We start from the raw sequence: 27,114 nt of genomic DNA, 5'->3' as shown, positions 1-27,114 counted from the left end.
GGTAGATGACTCTAATTCCCTTTACTGAGGTTAAAGGAGAGAAACTATACTGAGCAGATGATTCCCCTGCTTATACTTGGTAGGATTTTAATGATTTTTATACTTGTATTCAAATAACAAATTTTTATTGAGTGCTGTCTATGGGTAAGCAAAGTGTTGGAAACTCAGTATTCAGAGATGATCTGAGAAAAGGTGTTCCTTAGATCTCCACAAGCCCAGTCCTCGATGGAAGTAGGATGTACAGAAGATGCAGTATGCACACTGGCATTCACCAGAGTGTTGAAGGACTTTTTTTTTTTTTTTTAAGATTTTATTTACTTATTCATGAGAGAGGCAGAGATACAGACAGAGGGAGAAGCATGCTCCAAGCAGGGAGCCCGATGTGGGACTCCATCCCAAGACTCCAGGATCATGCCCTGGGCCAAAGGCAGGCAACTCAACCGCTAAGCCACCCAGGGATCCCTTGAAGGACTTTCTTTGGCATTGCGAAGGGGGCATAGCTGCTTGATCTGAGGGAGTTGAGAAAGTCTCTATGGGGAAATGATCTTTACCTGGATCTGGAATGATTACTAGGAATTTGCAGGGCGAGGAAAGGCTGAAGAGAATTCTAGGAAAAGGACATGTGCAGAGGGTTGGTATTAAGGAAGAACTGACTGTACTGGATCTGCTGGTGTGCTCGGTATGACTGGAGCATGTGGTATGGGCAGGGGTGGTATCTCATGATATAGGGGCATTCCATTAGATACAAGCTTGGATTTATTCTAGTACATCAAGGTTTATCCTCAGATTTATGTATTAGAGAGAGAGAGAGAGAGAGAGCATGCTTGAGTGGGAAAAGAGGCAGATGGAGAGAATATCCAAGCAGACTCCTGCTGAGCTCAGAGCCTGACATAGGGCTCAATCCCACAAGCCATGAGATCAGGACCTGAGCTGAAACCAAGAGTTGGATGCTGAACCACCTGAGCCATGTGGGCACCCTTCAGAATTATTTTTAACTGTCCTGTAGGAATGGTTAAATGTGAATCTTCACTTTTTTCCTTCCTTTACTTTTTGTCTGTTATAAAAGTAATATATGGTCATTGTGAAAAACAGGCAACTTATAGAAAAGTTTAAATTATCCATAATCTTGCCACCCTCATCCCCTCAAATAGCTCCTGTTATCAGTTTTATATATAGTATCTCCTACTCACTTTTAAAATACTTTTAAATGTATTCTTAAAAAATTATGTCCTGTGTTTTACTTATAACTGAATTCCTTATGTCTGAGTATTTCAGCCATACTTATTTTAAAAGTTTCTTTCATGATTTCCAGTTTGGAAGTCTTTTAATATCTTCCATCGTGATGGGTTCTTCTATGATTTGTAATTTTTGTCTGGGAGCTTTTCTTCAGAACATGTTCTTTAGTGGAGTTCAGTGTATGCTCTCAGGGATGGAGTTGTTGCTATGGGGCGGTTTTGCTTCTGCCTCCCAGATCCATATGATTTCATTGGTTTCTCAGGTTCCCGCAGGAAGGTGATGTAAAATTCAGACCTCACACTCACACCAAGGGCAGATTTGGGGTTCTGATTTCTCATGAGAACCTTCTTTCTGTGTATAGTCCATGTGGAGCATCTCTCTTTACACAGAGGATTGCCCCTTCCTGGTTTTCAGCTTTATGCTCCACTTCTAAGTTTCTGTTGTGTTCACAGCCTGAGGGTTCAGCTCCTGTCCATTGAGATGTGAATGTGGACCTGCTTGTGCTTGATTTCCCACCTTATTTCTGGTACCAGGAGATAATTTTTTTGCTTGCTTAGGCTTAGATGCATATTGAAAAAATTTAAAGATTTGTATTTGTGTGTGTGTGTGTGTGTGTGTGTATTTTTTTTAAGAGGGAGAGGGTGTAAATAAGGGAGAGGGAGAGAGGGAATCCTAAGTAGGCTCCATGCCAAGGCAGAGCCCAACATGGGGCTCAGTTTTACAACCCTGAGATCATGACTTGAGCTGAAATGAAGTCAGATGCTTAACCTCCTGAGCCCCCCAGGGCCCCTTAGCTAACATTTCTCTATATTTGAAATGGGTGGAGGAACTTACCTGTTGTCTTGACTATCTACTCTTTGCTCAGATACATACTTTAAACAAAGTTGGGAATATATTACACATATTGATAATTCCCTTTGTTTTAACCTGATAATATGTTGTGAATTTTTCCTCGTATTCTTTGAGAACATTACTTTTAATGACTGCCTGACTTTTATAAGAGTCTACTATATTTTATTAAGAAAGTCCTCTATTTTTAGAAATTTAGGTGGTTTTAGTTTTTTCATTATTTTAAGTAATGATGAGATGGACTTGTTTATACCGATATCTCTCTGCTTATTTCAGCTTGTTTCTGTAGAATAATTCCTACAAGTGGAATTCCTTCATCAGGATTTTTGAGACTTTGGTCCTGTTGTTACTAAATTATCCTGCAGGAAATTTGTTTCAATTTGCAGGGAGTACAGTCGGTTTGTGTATTTCCTGGAACTATTGCTCCAATTGGTTCTTATCCTTTAAAAGCATGTATGCTAATTTTCTGGGCAAAAAAAGAAATCATTATTATTTTAATTTCCATTTGGTTTAGTGGCCATTTTGTTTTTTATTTCTATTTTTTAAAAAGATTTATTTTTCTATTTTAGAGAGAGCGAGCCTGAGTGGGTGGGGCAAAAGGAAGGGAGATAGAATTTCAAGCAGACTCTGCGCTAAGCTGGGAGCCTGACTTGGGGCTCCATCTCACTACCCTGAGAGTAGGACCAGGACAGAAACCATAAACCAAGAGGCAGAGGCTTGACCCACTGTACCACCAAGGCGCCCCTGGTGGCCATTTTAAAGGGATGTTTTCAATAGGCCAGTGATTTTTCAGTTGAGAAAATTTTCTTAGTCATATGGGGCTAGAGTGACTACTAACTTGTCCTTTTTTGTTTTTTTGCTATTTCCCTACTGCCTTCTAAGGAGGTTGGTTCCTTAGGTGGAAGGTGTGTTTGGTGACAGGGTGGTGGGTGAGAGTGCAAACTGCAGGTCAGCATAGAGTTGAATTGCGCAACATAAGAAAAGTGGTTGGGGTGGAGGTTAAGGAAAGAAATACCCTCAAGAACGAGGCTTAAACCTAAAGAGGGTGGTCTGGGAGTTGTGGTAGGGAAGGAGGTGCCATCCCACAGAAGAGTTTGGGGGAAAGATGGAAGTAATAAAAGGAAAATGTGCATGATTTTGTCCAGTGGTCTGCAGTGTAAACTTTCTTCTTCACCTTTCCATGAAATCTTAAGTAAAATATTTCTTATTAAATCCATTGTTAAGTTGGCTCTGTTTGAAGGTATGTATTGAAGCTGATGGGCACAGAGTAAGAGCCAAGTACTGGATGGGGGAGAGTTGGGGAGATAGAACCTGGTCAAGTAATCCTCACAAGAAATGAGAATCCTGGACTAAGGGAGTGATGTGTGTAGATGGAGGGGAGGGGGTATTCCAGAATTTGGTCCTAGGATTTGATGGTAAGTTACAGTTTTTTGTAGGGAGTGGGTAATGGAGTCAAGATGACTCTGAGGCTTTTAGTTTGGGAGACCATACATAGATGTCTCAGATGACTGGGATGGACCTTGGAAAGAAAGGTCACTGTTTCTAGGCTTATAATTTAGGGTGTAGATGCTAGTGCTTTTGAATGGATGACATGGACCCAGAAGGTGGTGGTGTCAGAAACTGTCTTCCCCATTTTTCCTGTTCTTCTATAAGTTCTGGAATCCTGGTATAGCTTAGAAAATGGAGAGGGATTTATGTAATAAAGTGTTGGTTTCTCAAGTGATCATGTTGAGTAGGCCTTCCAGCTAACTTTGATTTAATTCAGGAAAATAAGGATTATAATTTGAGAGTTGTAGAAAATTTTGTAGCTTTATAATTTATTACTCAGGTTTTCTTTATCCTTATTTGCTTTGACTCATTAAGCTATCAGTTAATGTCTACAGTAGCTCTTATTAATTTCTTCCTTTATTTCTAAAATGGTACGACCCATGGCATGTAAACATTCATGCCAATGCATCTCAGTTTTGACTGTATTTGCTTTTAGGGGTGTTTACTGTGAGCCTTTTTTTGATGTAAATACTCTTACCCAGCATTGTCAAAGACTTGTAGAGTGCTGAGCACATCATTTTACTTCTGCCTAGATGCCCAGTTATAAATGTGATAACTCATTAAACTTCACTGTGTCTCAGTTTCTCTATTGGGAAACCTGTGTCTAACAATGACTTAAAGAGGCAAGTTGGATGCTTGGAAAGTAGAAAATACTTGATATATATCAAGTGCCGTTTAATTTTTCTAATGCTGAGATTCTGGTGAGAGAAATTTTCCAGAGCTGGTAGTGGGCATTGCTTCGTTCCATTCTACACAGCAAAAGGTAAAGATACTTTATAGTGCTTGGGCATGTATCTAGTTGTACTGTGGAAGTGTCCATCTCCTATGAGTAGGAATGGCTCTGACCTGTTATGTTCAGCTGGTAAAATCGTTTTGTGGTAGCATGCAGACTGTTAGGGATAAAACCATAGATTTGTTAACTATTGTACTCTTGAAGAAAACTGTGTTGATAGCGTTAACTCTTTGTAGTATGGCATTCTTTGCAGTTGTTAGAAAATAGCATTTTTTTGGTACCGTTGATTTTTATCCATAACTTATAGAAATTTAGGATTTTAGGAAAGGTTTCTTTGGGTCATTGAAAACACACACACATGTGATAACTCCTTCCTTTGTCAGTTAATACAGAGGGTCTCAATTGGTTTCTGTAGGTTGTAAAATAAAGTACTTCAGAATTTCATCTGAAAACACTGTTTTAATTTATGTACAAAGTGAAACCCTGCAAATTTAAACTAATGTGTGCTTTGGAAGTTAAAGCTCAAACCCCAACCCAGAAACCTTCTGGTTAGGACTCCTCTCCTCACTGGACACAAGTTGCACAAGAATGTCTGTATTGCAGTGAATCATTTACATAGAAATTCTTGGGTGGAAATGGAGGGAAAGGATTATAAACTAGGAAGAAATGCCCAGATTATTCCAGAGCCCTTGGAAGTGACTTAACTTCCTGTTCTCTGACAGCTCTTTGGTGTTTGTGTTGAGGAATTTATTCTTGAATGAAATATTTGGCATTATAGGCAGTTACAGTCTGGCCTGTTAACTCTAATGTATAATTTCCCGTGACTAAATAATACATAGGAACAAGGTAGTTTTGTAGAGACAGAAAAAAATGTAAAAGAATTCATGTAATTTTCACACAGCTCATTTAAATCCTTCCATTCATCCTCTGAGTTTCTAGTAAGACAGATCACACATTGATAAATTAAAAACAGTGTTTTTGAGAGTTGAAACTCTGAGGCACTTTATTTTACTACCTGCAGAAACCAACTCTGACCCTCTTTATTAATTGTCCACACATCACTCTAACTGTATACTTGAAAGCCAGGTTCTAGGGCTTTTTCTAATAGGAAATGGTAACAGGGGATATAACCTGAGATATAGAGGAGGAAGAGGATGTATGGGGACCATCACTATGAAGTATAATTAAGGGTCTGGATTTGGAAAACTTTCTGGACATGGATCCCAGCCCTGCCACTTATTGTGAAGCTTTAGGCCTCAATTTCTTTCCTGTAAAATGGGAATTGTAGTACTACCAACCTCAGGGAGTCGCTGTGTCGATTGAGATGATATATGTACTACTTAGAACAGTGCTTGGCTTATGGTGAGCATCCATGAATGTTTATTACTGTCAGAGGGGTAAGGGAGGTCTCCCTTGCCTTTTTGGGCTGCTATTGTGTATAAGTATTATATTTTGTATTTCTTTGGATGGAGTTTGGGGAGGTTTTATGAGTCTTGTTTATATGACCTTTAGGCGTTCTTCATTGGATGGGATGAGTTCAGTTCAGGAGAAAACTATTAGAATGGCGTGCTTGCATTGCTTGGGAGTCAGATTTAAACCTTGGCTTTTGCTTCTTGCTGACATAGAGATTGTGCAGAAGGCAAATGAACCTAGGACAAGGATTTTCTCTGCACCTATAGGTCTCTTTGGTATCCTCTGACCACAGAGTTGGGCATGTGACCTGAGCTCTGCCAATCAGACTAACATCCTGGGGATCAGACTGTCATCCACACCTGGTAGTGGTTGAGGCATCTGGAGACAACCTCTAAAAGTGGCACATCATAGTTTGCATTGTGGAGCTCCTGAGAACTGCCTGGCACCTGTCCTTCCGAGCCTTGTTCAGCCCTCCCTGACTCATTGAGCCAGCATATTCCAGTTTGTTCCCTTTCTTTGGGCAAATTTTGCCAGAATTGGTTTTTGTTGCTTATGATGAAAATACCTTAATTGACACCAATGCCAAGTAGGCAGATTAAATGTGTCCATTGTCAGTAGATAAGGGGATAAAGATGAAGCTGAGAGTCTTGGGAATCATAGAAAATTCCTTTTTAGAGAGTATGGCTTACAGTGGAGCCTGCTTAAAATTCTCTTTCCCTCTCTCCGTCCAGACCCCACTCCAAAAACAAACCAACAAACCTCCAACTAAAAAAATTATGACAGAAATAGTGCTTCTTATTTAGATGTAAATTTAGAAAATATGATTTTCTTTCCCAATTCAGAATGTTCAAATGTTTTCTATCATTTGAGGAATTGACTCTCTTTTATTTTCTTTTTGTAAACTATATTGTTGTTACTGTTTGTGTATCAGTTTGGATTCTTTGTTGCAAGTAACAGGAACCCAATTTGGCTTTTTAAAAAAATTGTTTAAAGTAACTAATGTATCAAGGCTTTAGCATAGTGGGATTTAGCACTCAACCCTGTCTGGTCATGTTTTCTCTTCATATGCTGGTTCTGCTTTCTGCTCTGTTGGTTTTGGCTTTATTCTTAAACCCCGAGTCCTCCCCTCCTGGAGGCAAGATGCATGCAGCTGCTCCGGCCTTGACTTCATGAAAAACTGATCCAAGGGAGTTTGTGGGACTCCTATTACAGAATGTTCCACAAAACATTCTTGTGTCTCATTGACTCCAACTAGGTTATATGCCTGTCCCTACACCAAATCCCTATGGCCAGAGAATATGATGTGCTGATTGGCTTCAACCCGGAGCTTCACTCAAATGTTACATATGGATTATATGGAATGAGTGGAGCCCCCAAACTAAAATTGGTACTATTATCAGGAGAAGGGAAATAGTTACTGGAGAAGAAAACAAAACATGTTCAGGAAATGGTACTTGAAGTATTGATGATATTGTTAACATTATAGGATAGCAGCTTTGGTAACATTGGTGTGTTGAATTTTCTCAGAGAGCCAGAGAAGATAACTCCTAAAGTGGGGGTGGGAGTGGGGAGAGTATATGGGTTATAAATAATAAAAGAGAAGGAAAAGATCTTAGGATAATGGGCAGATCCAGTTACCTGAGCTGGGAATCTGTGATTAGTGGGCTCCTGACCTGCTGGCTCCTCTTCTCTCAGAGGAGCTGACACTTAGAAATATCCCTTACTGGGATCAGGGATGTGGTGAGTGGTGCATAACTGAGGTTGGGTTTTGACACATTAAGGGACAAAATGTTTTTTCTAGCCCTTAGAATGAGCTAATATGATGCGAGTGTTTCTAGGCAAACATACAGTATTACCAAGTGCCCTTGGAAGACCAAGTGAAATAGCATGGAATTGGGGAGGTGTAGAAACAAAATTAATAGACCAGAGTTCTAGTCTGACACACATGGTACTTTATAAGAATTCATATTGATTGCAAGATTTGAAAATAAAATTTCACATACAAATATGGATTTCTGCTTTCTCTTTAAAAATTAGAAGATTTGGCAACGTTGGCCCTGATTCCTGTGGGCAACAGTCCACTGGAGCTCAGAACCCTGGCTGACCTCATGGACACAGCAGGAAAAGGCTAAAGGCTGGGGGTCAGATGTAAGGGCCTCCATCTTCCTCCAGGACTTCAGGGACCAGGAAGAATTTTCATGGGCTGCTGGGAAGAAGTGGTGCCAAGCCTGGGTTCATGGGGCATCATTGGTTAGCAGGGCCTAAGAACTGATTCCCACTTGATAGACTGTAATTTCCTCAGCTTCAAGTTAGCCATATACACTTTATGTTGAATTTGGAGAGAGCTTGAGGCTTTAGGAAGATACCATTCACATTCCCGAATGGTCCCTTTTAGTCTGCTATGGATACTCTTGACCTAAACTTTGATCAGTAAACTCTACTTTGTATCTTTTATGTATACACTTAATGCAATTTTCTATTTCTCAACTAAAAAATTGCTAAGTATTTCTGTGCTAACATAGGGGCAAAGATTTTCCTGCCTTCTGGGCAGGCTGCAGTAGAGGAGCTGTACCTGTACCATTGGAGGCACGGTGGATACACTCATGACCTATCTGGGTGGAGCTGAGCCCCAAGCAGGAGGCAAGCTTTACATACTATCCTCTCCCTAGGCAGGCCATCCCTCATCACTTTCACACTTACACCTCTAAGTAGGTGTTGGGGTTTCTAAACTGAGTAGGCCCTGTTTGGGGTTAGTCAGGATCAATGCAGAGAAGTTTGGAGTAAGGCCTTGTGAGAAGAGACCAGTTTTCTTTACATAGTGGCTAGTCAATCACTGAGCAACTCTAATTCTTCACACCCATTCGTTCACTTGCATGAGTCAGGTAACGTTTGAACCTCTGCTTGGGTGACCAAATCCTATAAACTAAGCAGTGATGGTCAGAGTTGTGGTGGCGCAGCTTCCATTTCAATAAGGTGTCTTTCCTTGTGAAAGTTATTCTAAACCTTCCTATATAATTTTTTGTTTGTTTGTTTGTTTTTCTTTGTTTGGTCTGACTCTTTCTGAATTTAAAATGCTTGTTGACTCAACCATATGCTTTTCCATTGGTATTCTGGTTTGGGTCATGATCCCCACTGACTTCACTTTGCAGAAGGATGCTCGGGAGAAATCTGAGTTATATTGTACCCATTTAATAGCTTGCTCTGTCCAAAGAGAGGTCAGTCTGGGAGCGCCTGGGTGGCTCAGTGGGTTAAGCATCTGCCTTCGGCTCAGGTCATGGTTCCGGGGTCCTGGGATCAAGCTCTACGTTGGGCTCCCTGGTCAGAGGGGAGCTTGCTTCTTCCTCTTCTCCCTACTCATGCTCTCTTTCACTGTCTTCATCTCTCTCTCTCAAATGAATGAATGAATAAAATCTTAAAACAAAAAACCAGAGAGGTCAGTCTGGTAGGTAGAGTAGGAGCCTAATATTTAACAAAGTCAGGTCTCCCAGTTCATATTTAGAGAGGCCACAGACATTCCAATTAACTGGAGAAAATCTGATAAAGTATCGGTTGATATGGAATATGAATGTTTGCTTTTTGGAAAATGAATGATGCCACTATTGTGAAATGTGGTTGAAAAAAGACTGCTGGAAATAATAATAAATATAATATATACAGTAAATATAAAGGAAAGAATTTGCCAGGTTTCCATTAAACTAAAAAGAAAACTCTTCAATTAATTCATATTTCTTAGCTATTTATTTTTTCATATAGTGATTTATTCCAGTGACCTTGTGATCTTTAAGCTTGTAGTGGGGAGCTGAAAATAGGACATAACAGGAAAAGAGGAGGGTTGCGGTGGGAGATAAGAAAATAGTTTATGAAGAAGGGGAGGGGAATATAGGATGCCATAGAGTCACTGCTCCTAGAGATACTGCAGTGCTCTGGAGCCTCTGATCCTAGGCAGTTCCCCAGAGAAACACTATCCCATAAAAGTAAGGTATGAAACAAATATCACATTTATTTATGTTTTTTTTTTTTTTTTAAGATTTTATTTGTTTACTTGGGAGAGAGAGAGTAAAAGAGAGAGATCACAAGCAAGAGGGGAAGGGCTGAGGGAGAAGCAGGCCCCCTCCCCCCCACCCCTGCTGAGCAGGGAGCCCTATGGGAGACTCGATCCCAGGACCCCAGAGATCATGACCTGAGCCAAAGGCAGATGCTTAGCTGACTGAGCCACCCAGGCATCCCTATTTATGTTCTCTGAGGCAAATTTATTTTGACTGTGATGCTTCATCCTGCCTGAGTAGTCAAGTCTTTCTCAGGCAGCTGGAATCTGCCCCTCAGCCTCTGGTGGCAGAGGTCTTAAACAGAGCAAAGGCTTGGAGAGGCTCTTCTGTCCTTGTTCATCAGTGCGCAGGGCCTACCTGGGAAACGCCCATTGCTTACTCTGCGCATCCCTTTGGCAGAGATTCTGCTGCCCCTTGTCTGTCCCTGTCTCTGCCACCCCTGTGGCTGTAGTCTTGCTCGCTGGCATCCACAGATTTCCCTCCTTCCCCCCTGGGATAATTTTCTCTGTCTTCCTCATCTAGTGGCTTCTCAGGGATGTCCTCCTCCTGCTGCCCCATTCCCAGCACACCCAGCCTAAGTAAACCCTAAGGAAGTTTGTACTTCTGCCCAAAGACTCAAGGAACCACCCATTCTAGGCTGGTTTTGCTTTCGATGCTGCCAGCATTCCTAAGACAAGAGGCAGTTATTATTTTAGTTGAGTGGGACTAAGTGGGGAGGGTGCGGAGGTGGAAAATAAACACAATTTGGTATTTCAAGAAGTTATTCTGCTGCAATAATAGTAACTATTTGATTGTTCAGTATTGAAGTACTTAAAAAGAACTGTTCCCCATGTCCTGAGGGGCTTTGGGAAATTTTTTCCTGCGAAACATATTCTTGTGTTATATTTATTATTTTATTTACTTTTTATTTTTACTGTCTGAGTTTAAGAGTTATATTATGAAATATTTAAAACAAAAAATATTGAAAAGTACAGGATAACCATAGATAGGGTTAAATTATTAGTATCCATATACTTAATGTTCAGATTGAACAGATGTTGAAAATTTTGCCATAAATTATAAGTATCCATAATGTTCAGATTGAACAATGTTAAAAATTTTGCCATAATTACTTCAGATTTCTCTTAAAATAATGTAATTGATCCACTCTAGCCCCTCTTGCTTTCCTCTCCATAGGACAAGACTATTCTGAATTTGTATGGCATTCTCACATGTTTTTAAGTTTTGCTACGTATGTTTGGCAACATAAACAATATATACAACATATACGGTATTTTGTGTTTTTTTAATTTACAGTGATTGATACATATACTCTACCTCTAGCACTTTGCTTTTTCAGTTTGTGTTTTTAAGAAACAGATATGGTTCATTTATTTAATGTTGAAGATATTCTTTTGATTAAATAATAATGTATTTATCCATTATTCTAAGGAAAACAGGCATTTGCTTTAAAATATAAATTTGCTCCAGGGCACCTGGGTGGCACAGTGGGTTAAGCATGGGACTCTTGCTTTTGGCTCAGGTTGTAATCTTGGTGGTGAGATTGAGGCCCTCAAGCTCTGTGCTCAGCATGGAGTCTGTTTAAGACTCTTTTTCCCTCCCTCCCACCCTCGCCGCCCCCCACACATGTACTCTCTCTCAAATAAATAAATCTTTATTTTATTTTATTTTAATTAATTAATTAATTTATTTATTTATTTTTATGATAGTCACACACACAGAGAGAGAGAGAGAGAGGCAGAGACATAGGCAGAGGGAGAAGCAGGCTCCATGCACTGGGAGCCCGATGTCGGATTCGATCCCGGGTCTCCAGGATCGTGCCCTGGGCCAAAGGCAGGCTCCAAACCGCTGCGCCACCCAGGGATCCCATAAATCTTTAAATAATTAAATAAAATATAAATTTGCCCTTAAAATTTAAATATGCCCTCAAAATACAAATTTAATTAGCACTGTAAGGATTTATCAATCATTCATACTTAACGTGTGAAGTACTCATCAATCTTTTGTTTAAAAACTATCTGTGATGCTTGCAGTGAAAAAATAGGGATTTAATTAAACCACACATAGATTTCAAGGGCTTGGAGGCACTAGGACAGATTTGATTTTGAATCTCTTATTTTGTCTACCTTCCTTAGGCAGGTAATCTCTGTAGCCCTCTAATTTACATTTAAGAGACGATGCTTATTCCATCAGTAGAACAGCTAAATACATAGTGAGCTTGGGTGGGGGGAGGTTAGGATAGTTCTAGGCCCATTGAAAGCCCTTAGTAAATAGTTGCCATTATTTTTTATGTTACTAAAGAAGGGGGAAGTAAGGGAAGAAGGGAATTTTGGAGGAGACTAGAGGGAAGGCTGCCTCACCTGGGGCAGTGGCCACCTCAAGGACTCAGAATATGAGGTGACCAGGGAAAGGGCCAGGGCACAGTAGGAAGAAAGAAAACAGGGTAGCTAGGAAGCCAAAAGGTACCCGTGAAAACAGCTTTGATTCTTCACATTGAGAAGCTTTACAGTTGATTGAAAGGCATCGGAATCTTGTTGGTCTCAGGGTTGTTCCTAATGCCTTTTCTCTGAAACTATTCTAGATCCTGGGGCCTCAGGTCCTGTAAATCATAAACAGCTGCTTAGACTAATTCTGGTAGAGCTCTTAAAGGTTCAGGGAGGTTAGGAATTTGAGGGGAGGATAAAAGATCAGATCAAATCTCATCTAAATTGAGTTTATCTTTAGAATATACTTCTTAAGTTTCTAGATATATATTTGGTTGTGTCATGATATGCTTGAGGATTAGGAGGGGGGCAAAAAAAAGGTTTTAATTGGTGAAAGAAAGTTCATAAAATTATGTGAGCTAAAAAAAACACAAGAGGAAAGCAGTGTTGGAATTACTTAAGAAATACATGGCACATGTCGAAATCTGAGGGAAGGTATATCTATTTACAGAATTCAACAAAACATGCACTGTTGGTGGGTCTCTAGTCAGTGATCCTGGCTGTCTCTGGGTAGCGTCTTTCAGGACTGACTTTGAAAAACTATGCTCTTCAGAGTTGTCTCAGCCATCCAGGTAGGAATGCTTCAATGCCAGGTGTTTAGGTACTAGTTAAGTGATGGGTTCCTCATTTCTAAAATTGCAAAGTGAATTCTAATAACTGCATTCTAGAGTGTTTCAGGACTGCCAAGTTATGTGCTTGATAAATATGAGTTGGCCTAGCTAGAATTGTTCCAACCCCAAAAGTTTACAAAGAATTTTACAGAGGCAGAGTTCTTTTAAAATGCAAAATTTTCACAAGTATATAATATATACTTCATATATTATATAAATGATTATATATTATTATTCAAATACATATTTATGTGTTTACGTGCCTTGATGTCAGATTATATTTGGGGGACTGCAGAGCACACCGACCTAGAGGCAGGAGTGAGACAGAGTTTGATGTCGTGAGACAGAGCTTGATGTCAGATTATATTTGGGGGACTGCAGAGCACACCGACCTAGAGGCAGGAGTGAGACAGAGTTGGGTTCGACCACAGATTGGTGATGAGACTATGAGTTATTCACTTTGACACCTTGAAAAATTCCTCAATTCTATGAAGCATCCTTTTCTCAGTTACTAAAATGAGGGTACCACTTATTTCATGGATTGGTAAGGATTAAATGAGAATGGACTCCCAGCACGCAGTTATCATCTAAATGTGGGACTAATAACAAAAATAAATACTAGGTTTATAGTTACAGGGTCACAGGCTTTTCTTCTAAAGTGTTAAATACTGTTTTGAAAATATATTTTTTTAAAAAGATTTTATTTGTTTATTTGAGAAGAAAGAGCTTGAACAGAGGGAGGAGCAGAGGGAGAAGCAGGTTCCCCGCCGAGCAGGGATCCTGACTCCAGGGCTTGATCCCAGGACCCTGAAATCATGACCTGAGCTAAAGGCAGCTGCGTAACTGACTGAATTACCCAGGCACCCCTTATTTTGAAAATTTAGTTGAGGGAATACATTCTCTTACATAAACTTTTATTTTTATTTTTTTCTTACATAAACTTTTAAAAAGTTAGCACCATTGTAGCAGAAATATTTTTTATTGAAAGATATCATAGTAAGCAATTTATTTCATGATCATGTAACTAGAACAGTTTTTTATACATCAATTCTGACAACTGTTATTTTCTTAGCCAACAGTGTGTGTTGGTCCCGATAGTTTACTGTGCTGTGTAAAAATGGCTGTTAAGGTATACCATATACTATAGTTCATTTTTGAAGAATCCTAATGTTATAATTTTGTAAAAACTTAGAAAAATATTGATATTGTACATTTACGCTTGAGTGTATGCTTGTAAAAGAGGCAATAAATATGATTTCCATCAACCACTCTTCTTCTAAATTGCCATACCTTTGTGAAAAGTTATAAACTATTTTACTATTTTATTTTAAAAAAAATTCTGTATATTTTGGGGGGGCACCTGGGTGGCTCAGTTGGTTACGCATCTGCCTTTGGCTCAGGTCACATCCCAGGGTCCTGGGATAGAGAGCTCTGCATTGGGCTCCCTGCTCAGTAGGGAGTCTGCTTCTCCCTCTCCCTCTGTCCTGCTTGTGCTCTCACTCCCTCCCCTTTCTCAAATAAAGTCTTAAAAGATTATATATTTCTAAGTAATCTCTATACCCACCATGGGCTTGAATGCACAACCCCAAGATAAAGGGTTGCGTGCCCTATGGACTGAGCCCATATTACTATATTAATCATAGTCTTTTGCTTTTTAAGGAAAATAGGTGCTTTTATTTGAAATTGTAACATAGCTACTGGGCATATCAATCTTAGCATTATCAGGATCATAATGTGTGCCTTCAGACTACTAATATTTGTTTTATTTTTCCCAGTGTTTTAACAGAGTTGCCTATCTTGTTTTTAGTTATTTTGGTTTTGATAAGCTTACCGTCTACAAAACTGAATTGAAAAGCATATAAGGAAAAGTAAGCCCCTTTCCCATTCTGCAACCAATCTCCCATTCCCGAGCTGTGATCCTCAGACCTGAGCCCAAGGCAGTTACTTAACTGAGCCACTCAGTTGCCCCTTGGGTCCCTATTTATAAAACCTGAGGCAAGGGGTAGAAACTGTTTTGAATATGGGGAAGGATATGCAGGATGACTAAAACCATAGACATTCAAAGCCAGCCATGACAAAATGAGCATTTTGCAGAGCTAGGGGATTATGCTTAAAAATTCTAAAAGATCTGTGTAATCTCATTCAACACAAAAGAAATATGCCTATATTTAGTTTCAACTATAGTGAAAAATTCTGAAAGTGAGAATTCAATAAAATTGTATTATTTAATGCTAAGATGTAAGAAACTGCATATGGGGAGTAAGATGAATTCCATTTACCCATTTATCAGATCTATTACGGAGCTCTTTTTTTTTTTTTTTTTTAAGAGTAGAATTAAATAGTGGGTAGTGGTATATTTTTTAAAACTCAAAGATTTAATTATACTTTGATTATAACCAGGCCCCAGAATAACTGTAAGATAGAGAAATCTGTCATTTTGAAAGAACACCAAAAATTTTTAAGCAAGTTGGTATACAGATCACAAATGACACATGAGACATAATACTCTTTGAGGGCATCAGCCAACTTAATATGGTTTTTGAGTGATTAGTGAAAATTTTTAATGAATAAATTATATTTCAAAAATTATACACTTATTTTATTCTTTTTGTGGACATTATCCATGTCTTAAAATTTTACTTTCTGACCACTTCCTTTACATTTATAAATGCTATACATCTCTCAAACTTGAAATATTTATTTTACTGAAATAGGGTAAAAATGTAAATGAAAACTGTACAGGCTATTGAGAAATGTCTGTATAAGCACAAGGTGTAATAGAAGACAGGTGTTTCTGCCTTGTACTGACTCTGTTAGTGTCTGACCCACCGATGCTGGGAAATGGTGTTACCAGGATGGAGGAGGTCTGTTCCTATTTGTTCCTTGTCAGCCAGACCTCTCAGATCATTTCTTCTAGACATTTTACCACCTATGTATTTTATATTGCTTAGATAAATGTTTCCAAAGGGCTAATGTTCTTCTTATAACATTACTTTTTCTAGATATAAAGACCTGAAGATAGTCTTTTCTCCAAAGATGGAAAACAGTACCACTGTCATTTCACGGGAGGAACTGGAAGAGCTACAAGAAGCATTTAATAAAATAGGTATGCTTGAGAAAAACTAAATACGACATTGCTATTCTGCAATCTGATATCAGATTTCCAGGAATGGAAATACCTTTTGTTGGTTTTACTACCACCCATTTACCCCTACCTTCATTTCCTTTTTTCTTTTTCTTTCTTTCTTTCTTTCTTTCTTTCCTTCTTTCTTTCTTCTTTCTTTCTTTCTTTCTTTCTTTCTTTCTTTCTTTCTTTCTTTCTTTCTTTCTTTCTTTCTTTCTTTCTTTCTTTCTTTCTTTCTTTCTTTCTTTCTTTCTTTCTTTCTTTCTTTCTTTCTTTCTTTCTTTTCTTTCTTTTCCTTCCTTTCTTTTCCTTCCTTTCCTTCTTTCCTTTCCTCTTTCTTTCTTTCTTTCTTTCTTTCTTTCTTTCTTTCTTTCTTTCTTTCTTTCTTTCTTTCTTTCTTTCTTTCTTTCTTTCTTTCTTTCTTTCTTTCTTTCTTTCTTTCTTTCTTTCTTTCTTTCTTTCTTTCTTTCTCTCTTTCTCTCTTTCTTTCTTTCTTTCTTTTTCCCTATTTAGGTTTCACTGGATTCTTTCTTTCTTTCTGAAAGATAAACTAAGACTGGCTTGAATTTCTAGGAGAATTGGACTTTGAATTCTTTGATAATTTCTTTGCTGAAAGCCATCTAGGTTAATGAATGACAGTGTAACTGAATATGCTTAACAGGATGCCCTCATTACAGAGAGAAAATATAGAAACACTTCCTTGTTTATAAGCTGAACTCTGGCCTTCATGTGTTTGTTACTAACAATAACATTTTCTTACATTATGCAGAATATTTTAAAATTTGAGTATTATTTTTAAAGGCCATATGTCCTGATTTCCCTCTCCTTTATGCATAATTTTTAAAAATCTCAGAGTTGTTTTTAAAGGCCACATATCCTATTTTTCTTCTTTCACTTTTTAAAGCCATTCAGTATTTTGTCATTATGACATTATTGTTTGACAGCTTTGTATTTTTCTTCCAAAAAATCGCCTCATATTCTGTTGGATTGCGATTCTTCTGCACTTTGCTCCTAGGAAACCTGTGGCAAGCAGGAATATAAATATTGTCTTTTGTACTATTCTGCAAATGCATGCAAGTGAAAAGGGAGCACAGTGAACGGACATTGGGATGGTGACACCCGCACCCTGGCCCCTCCTACAGTAGCCTCCTTCTCTGGTACAGAAGAGCAGTCCATGAGAAACAGCTGATAGACTAGGGAGGATATATAATGATCACAGTTGGTCTCATGTCTAGATTTCTCACAAACCTAGTGAATAATCACTAAAATTCATGCAGATTAAATGTAGTGCAGAATGAATTTTAGAGACCAATAATAAAAAAAAAAAAGATTTAAGTTTGAAAAAAGACCCCCCCCCCAAGTAAAGCTGCCAGGAAAGCTCATAACTTAACAAATTATTGTTATGAAGTAAAGTAAGATACTTTACTTCACTTGTTATGAAATAAAGTGTACAAATCTCTGGGCTCTTCTACTCCCTGCATAGCCATCCCCAGAGTTAACAACTCAAACCTTCCAAATACAGAATATATGGTGGCTGAATTAGACTCATAATGAATGCCTTAATTCTGATCCTTTCTTTATTTTGAGGATGGTATATTTGTCATTAGAACATTGCATGAATATATTATTTCTAAAAGATTATTATTAATAATAAATTTTATAGAGTATTATATGCAGTGCCCAGAGTCTTTCAAGTAAAAAATCAGGCAATTTTTGGAATGTTCTGCTCATTTTGAGCATTGGAACAGAGGAAGTAATAAAAATGTATCTCCTAGTTTCCTATTGCTGTTATTTTATAGTGCAGTTTGGTAGCTTGAACAAAAGTGCTACCTAGGACTTAGTGAAATGAATGAATTAGTAATCTCTTTTCTTTGTTTAGCACATGAACTTTACTCTTTATGACCCATGGACATATAATCCTGCAATATTTATTTAATGATATTTTGAATAAATAATTCATTGATGGAAGAAATCTGACAGCCAGGTAATTTGCTGTGTGTGAGGGAAGTGCTTAACACTAGCACAATATGTACTAGCTTTATTGACAAGATAAATTGCTACTTAGAAACAGTATTCTTTCTGATAATTTGTACCAAATAACTTTCTTAATGGCAGAATGGCATGCCCATCCAACCTTACTAGATGGGATATTTTGGGGGTCTCAAGAAAGAAGTGAGAGGTTAAAATATTTGTCTTCTTTCCTTTTTTTTCTTTATAAATTTTGATACAACAGGCATAACAAAACTTACCGCTTTAATAATTTTGAAGTATGCAGTTTAGTGGTTTTAAGTACATTCACATTGTTATGCAACCATACCACTATCTCTAGAACTTTTCCATCTTCCCAAGCCCATTAAATACCAACTCTTCATCTTGTATAACATTCTATTTTTTTTATCTATATCACATTTTGTTTGTCCATTCATCTGTGAAGGACACATGAATTGTTTCTACGTTTTTGCTATTGTGAATAATGTTGCTATGAACATGAATGTACAAATATCTGTTCATAATTCTGTTCTCTGTTATTTTGTGTTTATGTTTAGAAATGGTATTGCTGGATAATATGATAATTCTGTGTTTAAGTTCTTGAGGAGCCATCATGTTGTTTTCTGTGGTGGCCATAGCATTTTATAGTCCTATCAGCAGTGCATTAAGGTTTCAGTTTCTTAAAATCCTTATCAACACTTATTTTCTGTTAAGAAAATTTTTTGTAATAGCCATCCTCCTGAGTGTGAAACAGTATCTCATTGTGGTTTTGATTTGCATTTCCCTAATGATTTGTGATGTTGAACATCTTTTTATATGTGTATTGGACACTTGTATGTCTTCTTTGGAGAAGCGTCTCTTCATTTCTATTCAGTGTCTATTCTTCTGCCCACTTTTTAATCAAGTTGGTTATTTTTGTTATTATGGGAAAGTCTTATTTCTTTTAAAACTGTAATTGTTATAATGTAAGGCTTGATTTCCTCATCTTTAAAATCAGAATAATATTATTTACTACTTGAAGGTTGTTATAAAGATTTCATGAGATAAGTTCTTAACAAAGAATATGTGCTTAAATGGTATCTGTTACTTCTTGTCACATCATACCCAAACCACAGAGGCCATAGGGATGGAGTGGGGATTTAAGCACACGGACCTATTTATCTCCAGAGCTCCAGCTCCTTCAAGTATTCTTGTTAGTATAGCATGAGGGTTAGCAGGTAAGCAACTTTTAGTCAATCTTGTGTGCGAGGGTTGGGGGGATGGGCAGAAGGAGAGAAAGAATCTTAAGCAGGCTCCATGCCCAGCATGGAGCCAGATGCAGAGCTCAGTCTCATGACCCAGATCATGAACTGAGCCAAAATCAAGAGCAGACGCTTAACCAACTGAGCCACCCAGGCACCCTCCATCTTGTTTATTTTTAAAGACTCCTTGCCACAGTGCTGGTAAAAAACAAACAAACAAACAAAAAGTAAGCCAACTAGTTTGTTTGCCTGTTTCAGAGTTATAGGAAACAATTTTGGACTTGTGAAAAATGATATTTTTCTCTTCAAAGAAAGTAATATTATTATTGTAATATCAAGGTTCCTAGGTGACTTTTGAGATTATAGCAATATTTTGTTTTTTGGTAGAGTCTAGGTGAGAAACTTTCCATTATTCTGAACTGTATTAATTCTGAAACTTGTATATGAGAGTTTAAGAGAAAAGTTTCTATTTTTATCATTAATTGAGTTATAGTGAGAATGGCCCTTTTACCAAGAGAAAAAGTAAAATAGAGGAAAGAAAGCAACTATTAGTAGATGAGCAAAGGAAGCCTATATAACAAGGTGGATCCAGGCAACTAACCATACAATTCAAAGCTCTCTTGCCAACTCTGGGCAGGAGTGTTTTGTGTTGCCTTTGTTCTGTGTCACAAAGCGATATCTAGTCTCTAGAGAAAGCCTAGGGAAGGGCATCTCAGTGATAATGTGAAAACGCCGGGAAACCTATTTTCAAAAGTCCAAATACAGGTGTGAAATTATTTCTTGAACACTTAATGTCAAAATGACATCAAACATGATTCAGCCTACATAATGGTATCATAAATACATAATGAAGAAGCAATGAATTATTGACAAATGAAACAGAAGTGCCACTAAGTGAAATGCAGAACAGAAATACCTTACGTGTACTTAAGACACAAATATGACACACATATTTTATATAGTATGCAGATCCATTTTGTGAATTCTGTAGAATTTGTAGAACAAACCTGAAAGGTTCTACCTGCCTATGAATCTCCCATGAAGCCTTCTGGGTGCACACCTCTAACACAAATGATATTTGACAGCTCATAATTTATCTTTACAGATATTGACAATAGTGGGTATGTTAGTGACTATGAACTTCAGGACCTGTTTAAGGAAGCAAGCCTTCCCCTGCCTGGCTACAAGGTGCGCGAGATTGTGGAGAAAATTCTAGCAGTTGCCGACAACAACAAAGATGGCAAAATCACTTTCGAAGAGTTTGTGTCAGTAAGTAATCTCATCCTCTCCTGGTTACTGATGTTTTTGCTTTGAGCAGAATTTTAGTAATGTCATTGCTCTGGTTAAATCTGACCACAGAGACCAGAGAAAAGCCCTGTTTCATAATGATGATGATGGTAGCTACAACAGTGCCTACAAATAATTCATAAAACCAAGGAAAAAAAATCATTCTTGAATTGTTGAAAGTCATGTTTTGACAATAATAGCTCATGTGCTAGTAAAACTACAGTTGAGTTCAGTGCTTATTGACTGTGCACCAATTGTTTTAATATCTTAGTACTTGATCTTGAGAAATGGAGTATCTTTTGTGACTGAACTAGCTAAGGTATGGAAGCTATACTTCCTAGAAACTGGTTATTTCCTGTGATAAGCTATACCTTCAGTTTCTGCAAATGGCACCAGGTAAATTTTGACACTGGCTATGATAGCATTGTTTCATTATTATTTTTTTTTAATTTTTATTTATTTATGATAGGCACACAGTGAGAGAGAGAGAGGCAGAGACACAAGCAGAGGAGAAGCAGGCTCCATGCACCGGGAGCCTGACGTGGGATTTGATCCGGGATCTCCAGGATCATGCCCTGGGCCAAAGGCAGGCGCCAAACCGCTGCGCCACCCAGGGATCCCGCATTGTTTCATTATTAAAGTACCTCCAGGCTCAGGGGAACTGAACAAGATGAAAAACAATACATGACTCAACCAACAAAAGAAAAATAGATTGTAGAGCTGAATATTGAATATCATGTACTTCAAACTCTTGGGCTAAGAGAGATGACCTGGCTACATTGCCATTACCAGCTGGCAGTTGAGCAAGGACTGTCACTTCTTCCAACACTTCCACCATGACCGTATGCTTCATATGGAAATAGAACTTGATGGTGAGCCTGGAGAACCCAGGGGCTCAGGGAACGTGTCCTGGAAGTTATGGTGACTGAGCTGAGAGCTGAAGAAAGCTGTTAAACAGATAAAAGGGGTTGAGTGGGGGAAATGAATAATGTCTGAGGCAGGCAGAAGCAATAGCCTATGTAGAGGCCCTGTGGCTTTAGGGATGGTAGATACTCTCAAGCACTTGGAAAAAAAGCTGAGTGTGGATAGAGCAAAGATGGTAAGGGTATAGAGTGCAGCTAAAGAAGTAAGTTGGGGTCAGGTCATGCAGGGTCTTATGGAATTTTCATTTTTATCCTAAGAGAAAAGAAGCCAATGATGTAGGAAGAAGAGAGTATGAAGTGACATGATCAAATTTAAATTTTTATAAACTCATTCTGTCTGCTGCTTGGAGTATTGATTGAATTCAGTCTAGCCAGTCATGAGAGTGATTGAGAGAGGGTGTTTCTCCAAGCCTATGTTATTTCTGACAATATCTAACTTACTTATTTTAACAAGTATATGTTTGCAGCATTTGGACAGGCAAATATCTTCATTAAAGCATTCAAAAATCTTTATGAGGGACGCCTGGGTGGCTCAGAGGTTGAGCCTTTGCCTCAGATCGTGATCCTGGAGTCCCAGGATCAAGTCCCACGTCGGGCTCCCAGCATGGAGCCTGCTTCTCCCTCTGCCTGTCTCTCTCTGTCTCTCTCTGTATCTCTCATGAATAAATAAAATATTTAAAAAATAAATAAATAAAAATCTTTATTATGGAAGTTATTCTTTAGTTTTCAAAAGGCAGGGCAAAGGTCATGGCAAGCACAGGAGAATAATTTCTTTTTTTTTTTTTTTTAGTAATTTAATTCAATTTGCCAACATATAGTAGAACATCTCATGCCTTCCTTAATGCCCATCACCCAGTTGCCTCATCCCCTCCCCTTTAGCAACCCTCAGTTTGTTTCCCAGAGTTAAGAGTCTCTCATGGTTTCTCTTCCTCTCTAATTTTTCCTTTTTCGGTTTCCCTTCCTTCCCTTGCGGTCCTTTGCACTATTTCTTATATTCCACATATGAGTGAAACCATATGATAATTGTCTTTCTCCGATTGACTTATTTCACTCAGCATAATACCCTCCAGTTCCATCCACGTTGGTATAAATAGTAGGTATTTATCCTTTCTGATGGCTGGGGGAATAATTTCGATGTATTCAATTTAAGCTTAATTATAACAAAATTTCTTCTAGTGTTTGGAGTGCAAACATTTGTACATTTTGTGTTATGGGTAAAATGACATGAGAGCTATTTATGTATACAACCCATAGGGGTGAGAATACCTGATCAGGATTTATTTTGATATCATTCCAAATAAGTAAGTCTACATAATTATCCTTCACGTTGCAAGGTTTTTTTTTTTTTTATGATCGTCTGATCAAGGCTCTACTTATATTCCATTCCAGCTGATGCAAGAGTTAAAAAGCAAAGACATCAGCAAGACATTCCGCAAAATAATTAACAAGAGAGAAGGAATTACTGCTATTGGAGGAACATCATCCATTTCCAGTGAGGGCACACAGCATTCTTACTCAGGTAACTTGCCAATCTAAATTGGATCTTTCAGTCATTGACTCATTCATCAAGTCTGATATTTCATCAAATGCAAGATACCATTCATTATAATTCACACCATTGTTTTATGTACCATTGTGGGAAAATCAGATTCAACTATACTATGCCATTAAATTTGAAATGCACCTCAACTTCAGAGGTGTCAGAATGAAAAATTGTAGAATCATTGAAATCAGTAAGTTCCTACTATGTGTCAGGCAGCACAGCGCACAACAAGGAGATGAGAAACAACAAACTAGAAATTGTTTATATTTCAGTATTGAATGTGTTCAGTCATGATCTCTGAATGAATTTTTCATCCTGACTGGTGAGTTGGGTTTACTTTTAGGCCTGATCCAGGAGTTTGTGGAAAGGTTATTGCAAGGGCCTTTCCCTTCCATTTTCCAGGGGCTGAGATTCCTGATTCATCTTTTATCAAGCAACTAGGTGACTAGAGAGCACAGCACCTGATTTGCCAGGTCTGATAGAATCACTGGATTGTTGCCCAGTGGGAAATCCAGTCACATTAACTCTTGAGATGCCTTACCCCATGTTAAGCTTACTTTTCATGGTCAAGATACATGTCTGAGAACCTTTGGCCGCCAAGGTCCTTTTGTTCATATTAGCATAATTAGAGCTGTGCTTTTTATTTTAAGGATTTTATTTATTCATTTGAGGGGAGAGCCAGAGCCAGAGCAAGAGAGAATGAACAGTGGGGAGAGAGGAAGAGGGAGAAGAAGACTCCATGCTGAGTAGAGAGCCTGACACTGGGCTCTATCACAGGACCCTGAGATCATTACCTGAGCCAGAGGCAAGCATCTAACTGACTTAGCCACCCAGGTGCCCCTGAACTGTGCTTTTTAAATTACTGATAACAACTCACTGTAACTTTTTCCCCTTTCCTTTAGATCTGAATCTGTTAATTATCCCCTTGATTTTCTTCCTTCCAACTGGATTTTTCTGTAACAATATACTGACACTTCTCCCACCCACCCCACCCATTTTTTCTACCCTAATCCCCCAGAGAAGTAAAGGCAGTGATCAATAACTGCTATCTTCATTTTTTAAAAGAGATTCACTCTTTTTTTTTTAAGAGATTCACTCTTTAACTCCATTTCTACCTACCCATAGTGATGAACTATCTTCTTCAATTTTTAAAGAATCTTTTTATTGAGATATAATATGCATTTAGGAAAGTGTTAGAATTCTTAACTGTACAGCTCAATGAATTTTTACATGTGTAAACGTCCTGTAGCTACATTCCATGTAGCTTCCACCAGAAACAAAAGAAAACATTTCATCACCCTCTGTGGCTCCTTCATGGCTTGAACAGTAACTATTTCTCCCCATAGGTGACCACTTTTCTGATGTCTATTACCATAGATTTTTTTTTTTTACATATTTATTGGGGTTTAGGATGTACATAGTAAGAGCATAAAGTGTGCTGTTTTTAAGTATATGGCTTGATGATTTTTTTACATATGAATATGTAAATGTATAATGATTATCTAGAACTAGGTATGGAACATTTAATAGCTTTTTAAAAAGAACCGCTTTATTGAGATACAATTGAGATGTTATGAAATTCACCCTTTTATTTATTTATTTATTTATTTTTTTTTAATTTTTATTTATTTATGATAGTCACAGAGAGAGAAAGAGAGAGAGGCAGAGACATAGGCAGAGGGAGAAGCAGGCTCCATGCACCGGGAGCCCGAAGTGGGATTCGATCCCGGGTCTCCAGGATCGCGCCCTGGGCCAAAGGCAGGCGCCAAACCGCTGCGCCACCCAGGGATCCCGAAATTCACCCTTTTAAAAGTGTACAGTTCAGGGATCCCTGGGTGGCGCAGCGGTTTAGCGCCTGCCTTTGGCCCAGGGCGCGATCCTGGAGACCCGGGATCGAATCCCACGTCGGGCTCCCGGTGCATGGAGCCTGCTTCTCCCTCTGCCTATGTCTCTGCCTCTCTCTCTCTCTCTCTCTGTGTGACTATCATAAATAAATAAAAATTAAAAAAAAAGTGTACAGTTCAGTGGTTTTTAGTATATGTACAGAGTTGTATAGTCATTACCACTGTCTAATTTTGGAACACATTCATTACCCTAAAGAGAAACCCCATGCTCACTACTAGCAGTCCCTCCCAGTTTCCCTCTTCTTCCAGACTTTGGCAACCATTAGTCTACTTTCTATTTCATTAGATTTGCCTATTGTGGAAATGTCATGTAAATGAAATCAGACAATAGTGGCCTTTCACTTACAGGCCATAACACTTTCAAGGATTACCCCTATTGTGACATATATCGTGTTATATTCTTTTTATTGCTGAATACTATTTTGTTCTATGGATAGTATGACATTTTGTTTATTTCATCAGTTGGTAGACATTTGGTTAGTCTTGGCTATTTGGAATAGTGCTGTTAGGAGCATTTTTGTAATATCCACATTTTTGTGTGGATATATGCTTTACTTACCTTAGGTATATACTTAGGAGTAGAATTGCTGGATCTTTTTGGTGACTCTGTTTAATATTTTTAAAAACTACCAAACTGTTTTTTAAAGTGTCTGTGCCATTTTGCATTCCCACTAGCAATGTTTGGAATTACCAGTTCTTCGCTTGCTCACTGACGCCTGTTATTGTCTCTTTGTTTATTACAGCCATCCTAGTGGTTGTGAAATAGTATCTCATTCCTGGTTCCTATACTTGGAACATTCTCCCTTTCTCTCCCCAACTTAAAAATCTGTCATTCAAATTGTACCTTCTCTGGACGCCTGGGTGGCTCAGTTGGTGAAGTGTCTGCCTTTGGCTCAGGTCTTGATCTCTGGTTCCTGAGATGGAGCCCTGCATCACCACCGCCCCCCACCATCCACTCTGTTGTCAGTGGGGAGTCTGCTCCCTGCTTCCTCTGTCACCCCACCCCCACCCCATGCTCTGTCTCTCAAATAAATAAATAAATAAAATTTAAAAAAAGATTTTATTTATCCATTCATGACAGACACACAGAGAGAGACAAAGACATAGCCAGAGGGAGATGCAGGCTCCTTGCAGGGAGCCCGATGTGGGACTCCATCCCGGGACACAGGGTTCATGCCCTGAACCCAAGGCAGATGCTCAACCACTGAGCCACCCAGGCATCCCAATAAATAAAATCTTTTTTTAAAAAATAAATAACAGATTGTACTTTCTCCATAAAAACCTTTACTTGGCCCAACTGGAAGTGATTCTTTTTTCTCTTAAATTTTCTAAAATATTGTTTTTATCTCTTCTGGTGTATTTATTTCCATTATGCCGTGTTTCTTTATGTATCTTTTTTTAAAATCATTATACTAAAGATTCCTTGATGGGAGGTAACAATATCCTAGTGATGTTTCAATCCCTAGATTCTAAGTCTCTGAGGAGGTATGTATGGTGAGACAAGACAATAAAAAGGCAGATTATGATATGTACAAAAGATAAATATTAGTAAATATGTCTTTTTTGATTGTGTGTGTGTCTGTCTGTGTGATGGATTACATTTTGGAAGTGCCTGCCAAATATACTCTTAAGAAAATTACCTAATTCCAGGAATTAGGGAAGGTCAGCTCACTCTGTGCTACTCTGTGATAGAAATGGAAATTACTGAGGCACCTGGGTGGTTCAGTGGTTGAGCATCTGCCTTCGGCTCAGGGTGTGATCCCGGGTCCTGGGATTGAGTCCCAGATCTGGCTCGCTATGGGGAGCCTGTTTCTCCCTCTTCCTATGTCTCTGACTCTCTGTTTGTCTCACGAATTAAAAAAAAAAAAAAAAAAAAAAGTCTTAAGTAAAAAAAGGAAGTTATTTTCTTTGAAGATGTATGTTATTAAAAGATTTTTTATATTTACAGAATTATAATAAAGGAGTGGAACATTTTAAGTTTCTTCCTGTTTCTCCCACTGCTTAGCTCAATGACATTTTCTGCCTATCCCCTCAAAACCATATGTTGAGAGTTGAGGATGCAGATGGCTGAGAGTAGAACTGGTATCTAGATTTGCCTTAGTTTCCTTATAGTAGAAATTCCACAGAAATGGAGCTGTTTTATTCATTCAAAAAACTCTTGATTGAAATTAGTGTTTCTGTTAT

At 38.3% G+C, this 27,114-nt stretch overlaps 1 protein-coding gene across 2 annotated transcripts in view; it reads left to right on the top strand.

The window, feature by feature from the left end:
* The window catches only part of PLS1 (plastin 1), a 103,503-nt gene that overhangs the window by 44,752 nt on the left and 31,637 nt on the right, over positions 1-27,114 (top strand). For both annotated transcript variants that reach the window (XM_072792410.1, XM_072792411.1), the window contains exons 2-4: positions 15,922-16,025; positions 20,379-20,542; positions 22,873-23,002. In XM_072792410.1, the coding sequence (XP_072648511.1) occupies positions 15,956-16,025; positions 20,379-20,542; positions 22,873-23,002 (364 nt within the window). In that variant the 5' untranslated portion in view covers positions 15,922-15,955. The remainder of the gene's footprint in view (positions 1-15,921; positions 16,026-20,378; positions 20,543-22,872; positions 23,003-27,114) is intronic.

The sequence above is a fragment of the Canis lupus genome, chromosome 22 (assembly GCF_048164855.1).
Source record: "Canis lupus baileyi chromosome 22, mCanLup2.hap1, whole genome shotgun sequence".
Lineage (NCBI taxonomy): Eukaryota > Metazoa > Chordata > Mammalia > Carnivora > Canidae > Canis > Canis lupus.
Note: the sequence above shows the minus strand (reverse complement) of the source record. Positions and strands in the feature narration are given on the sequence as shown.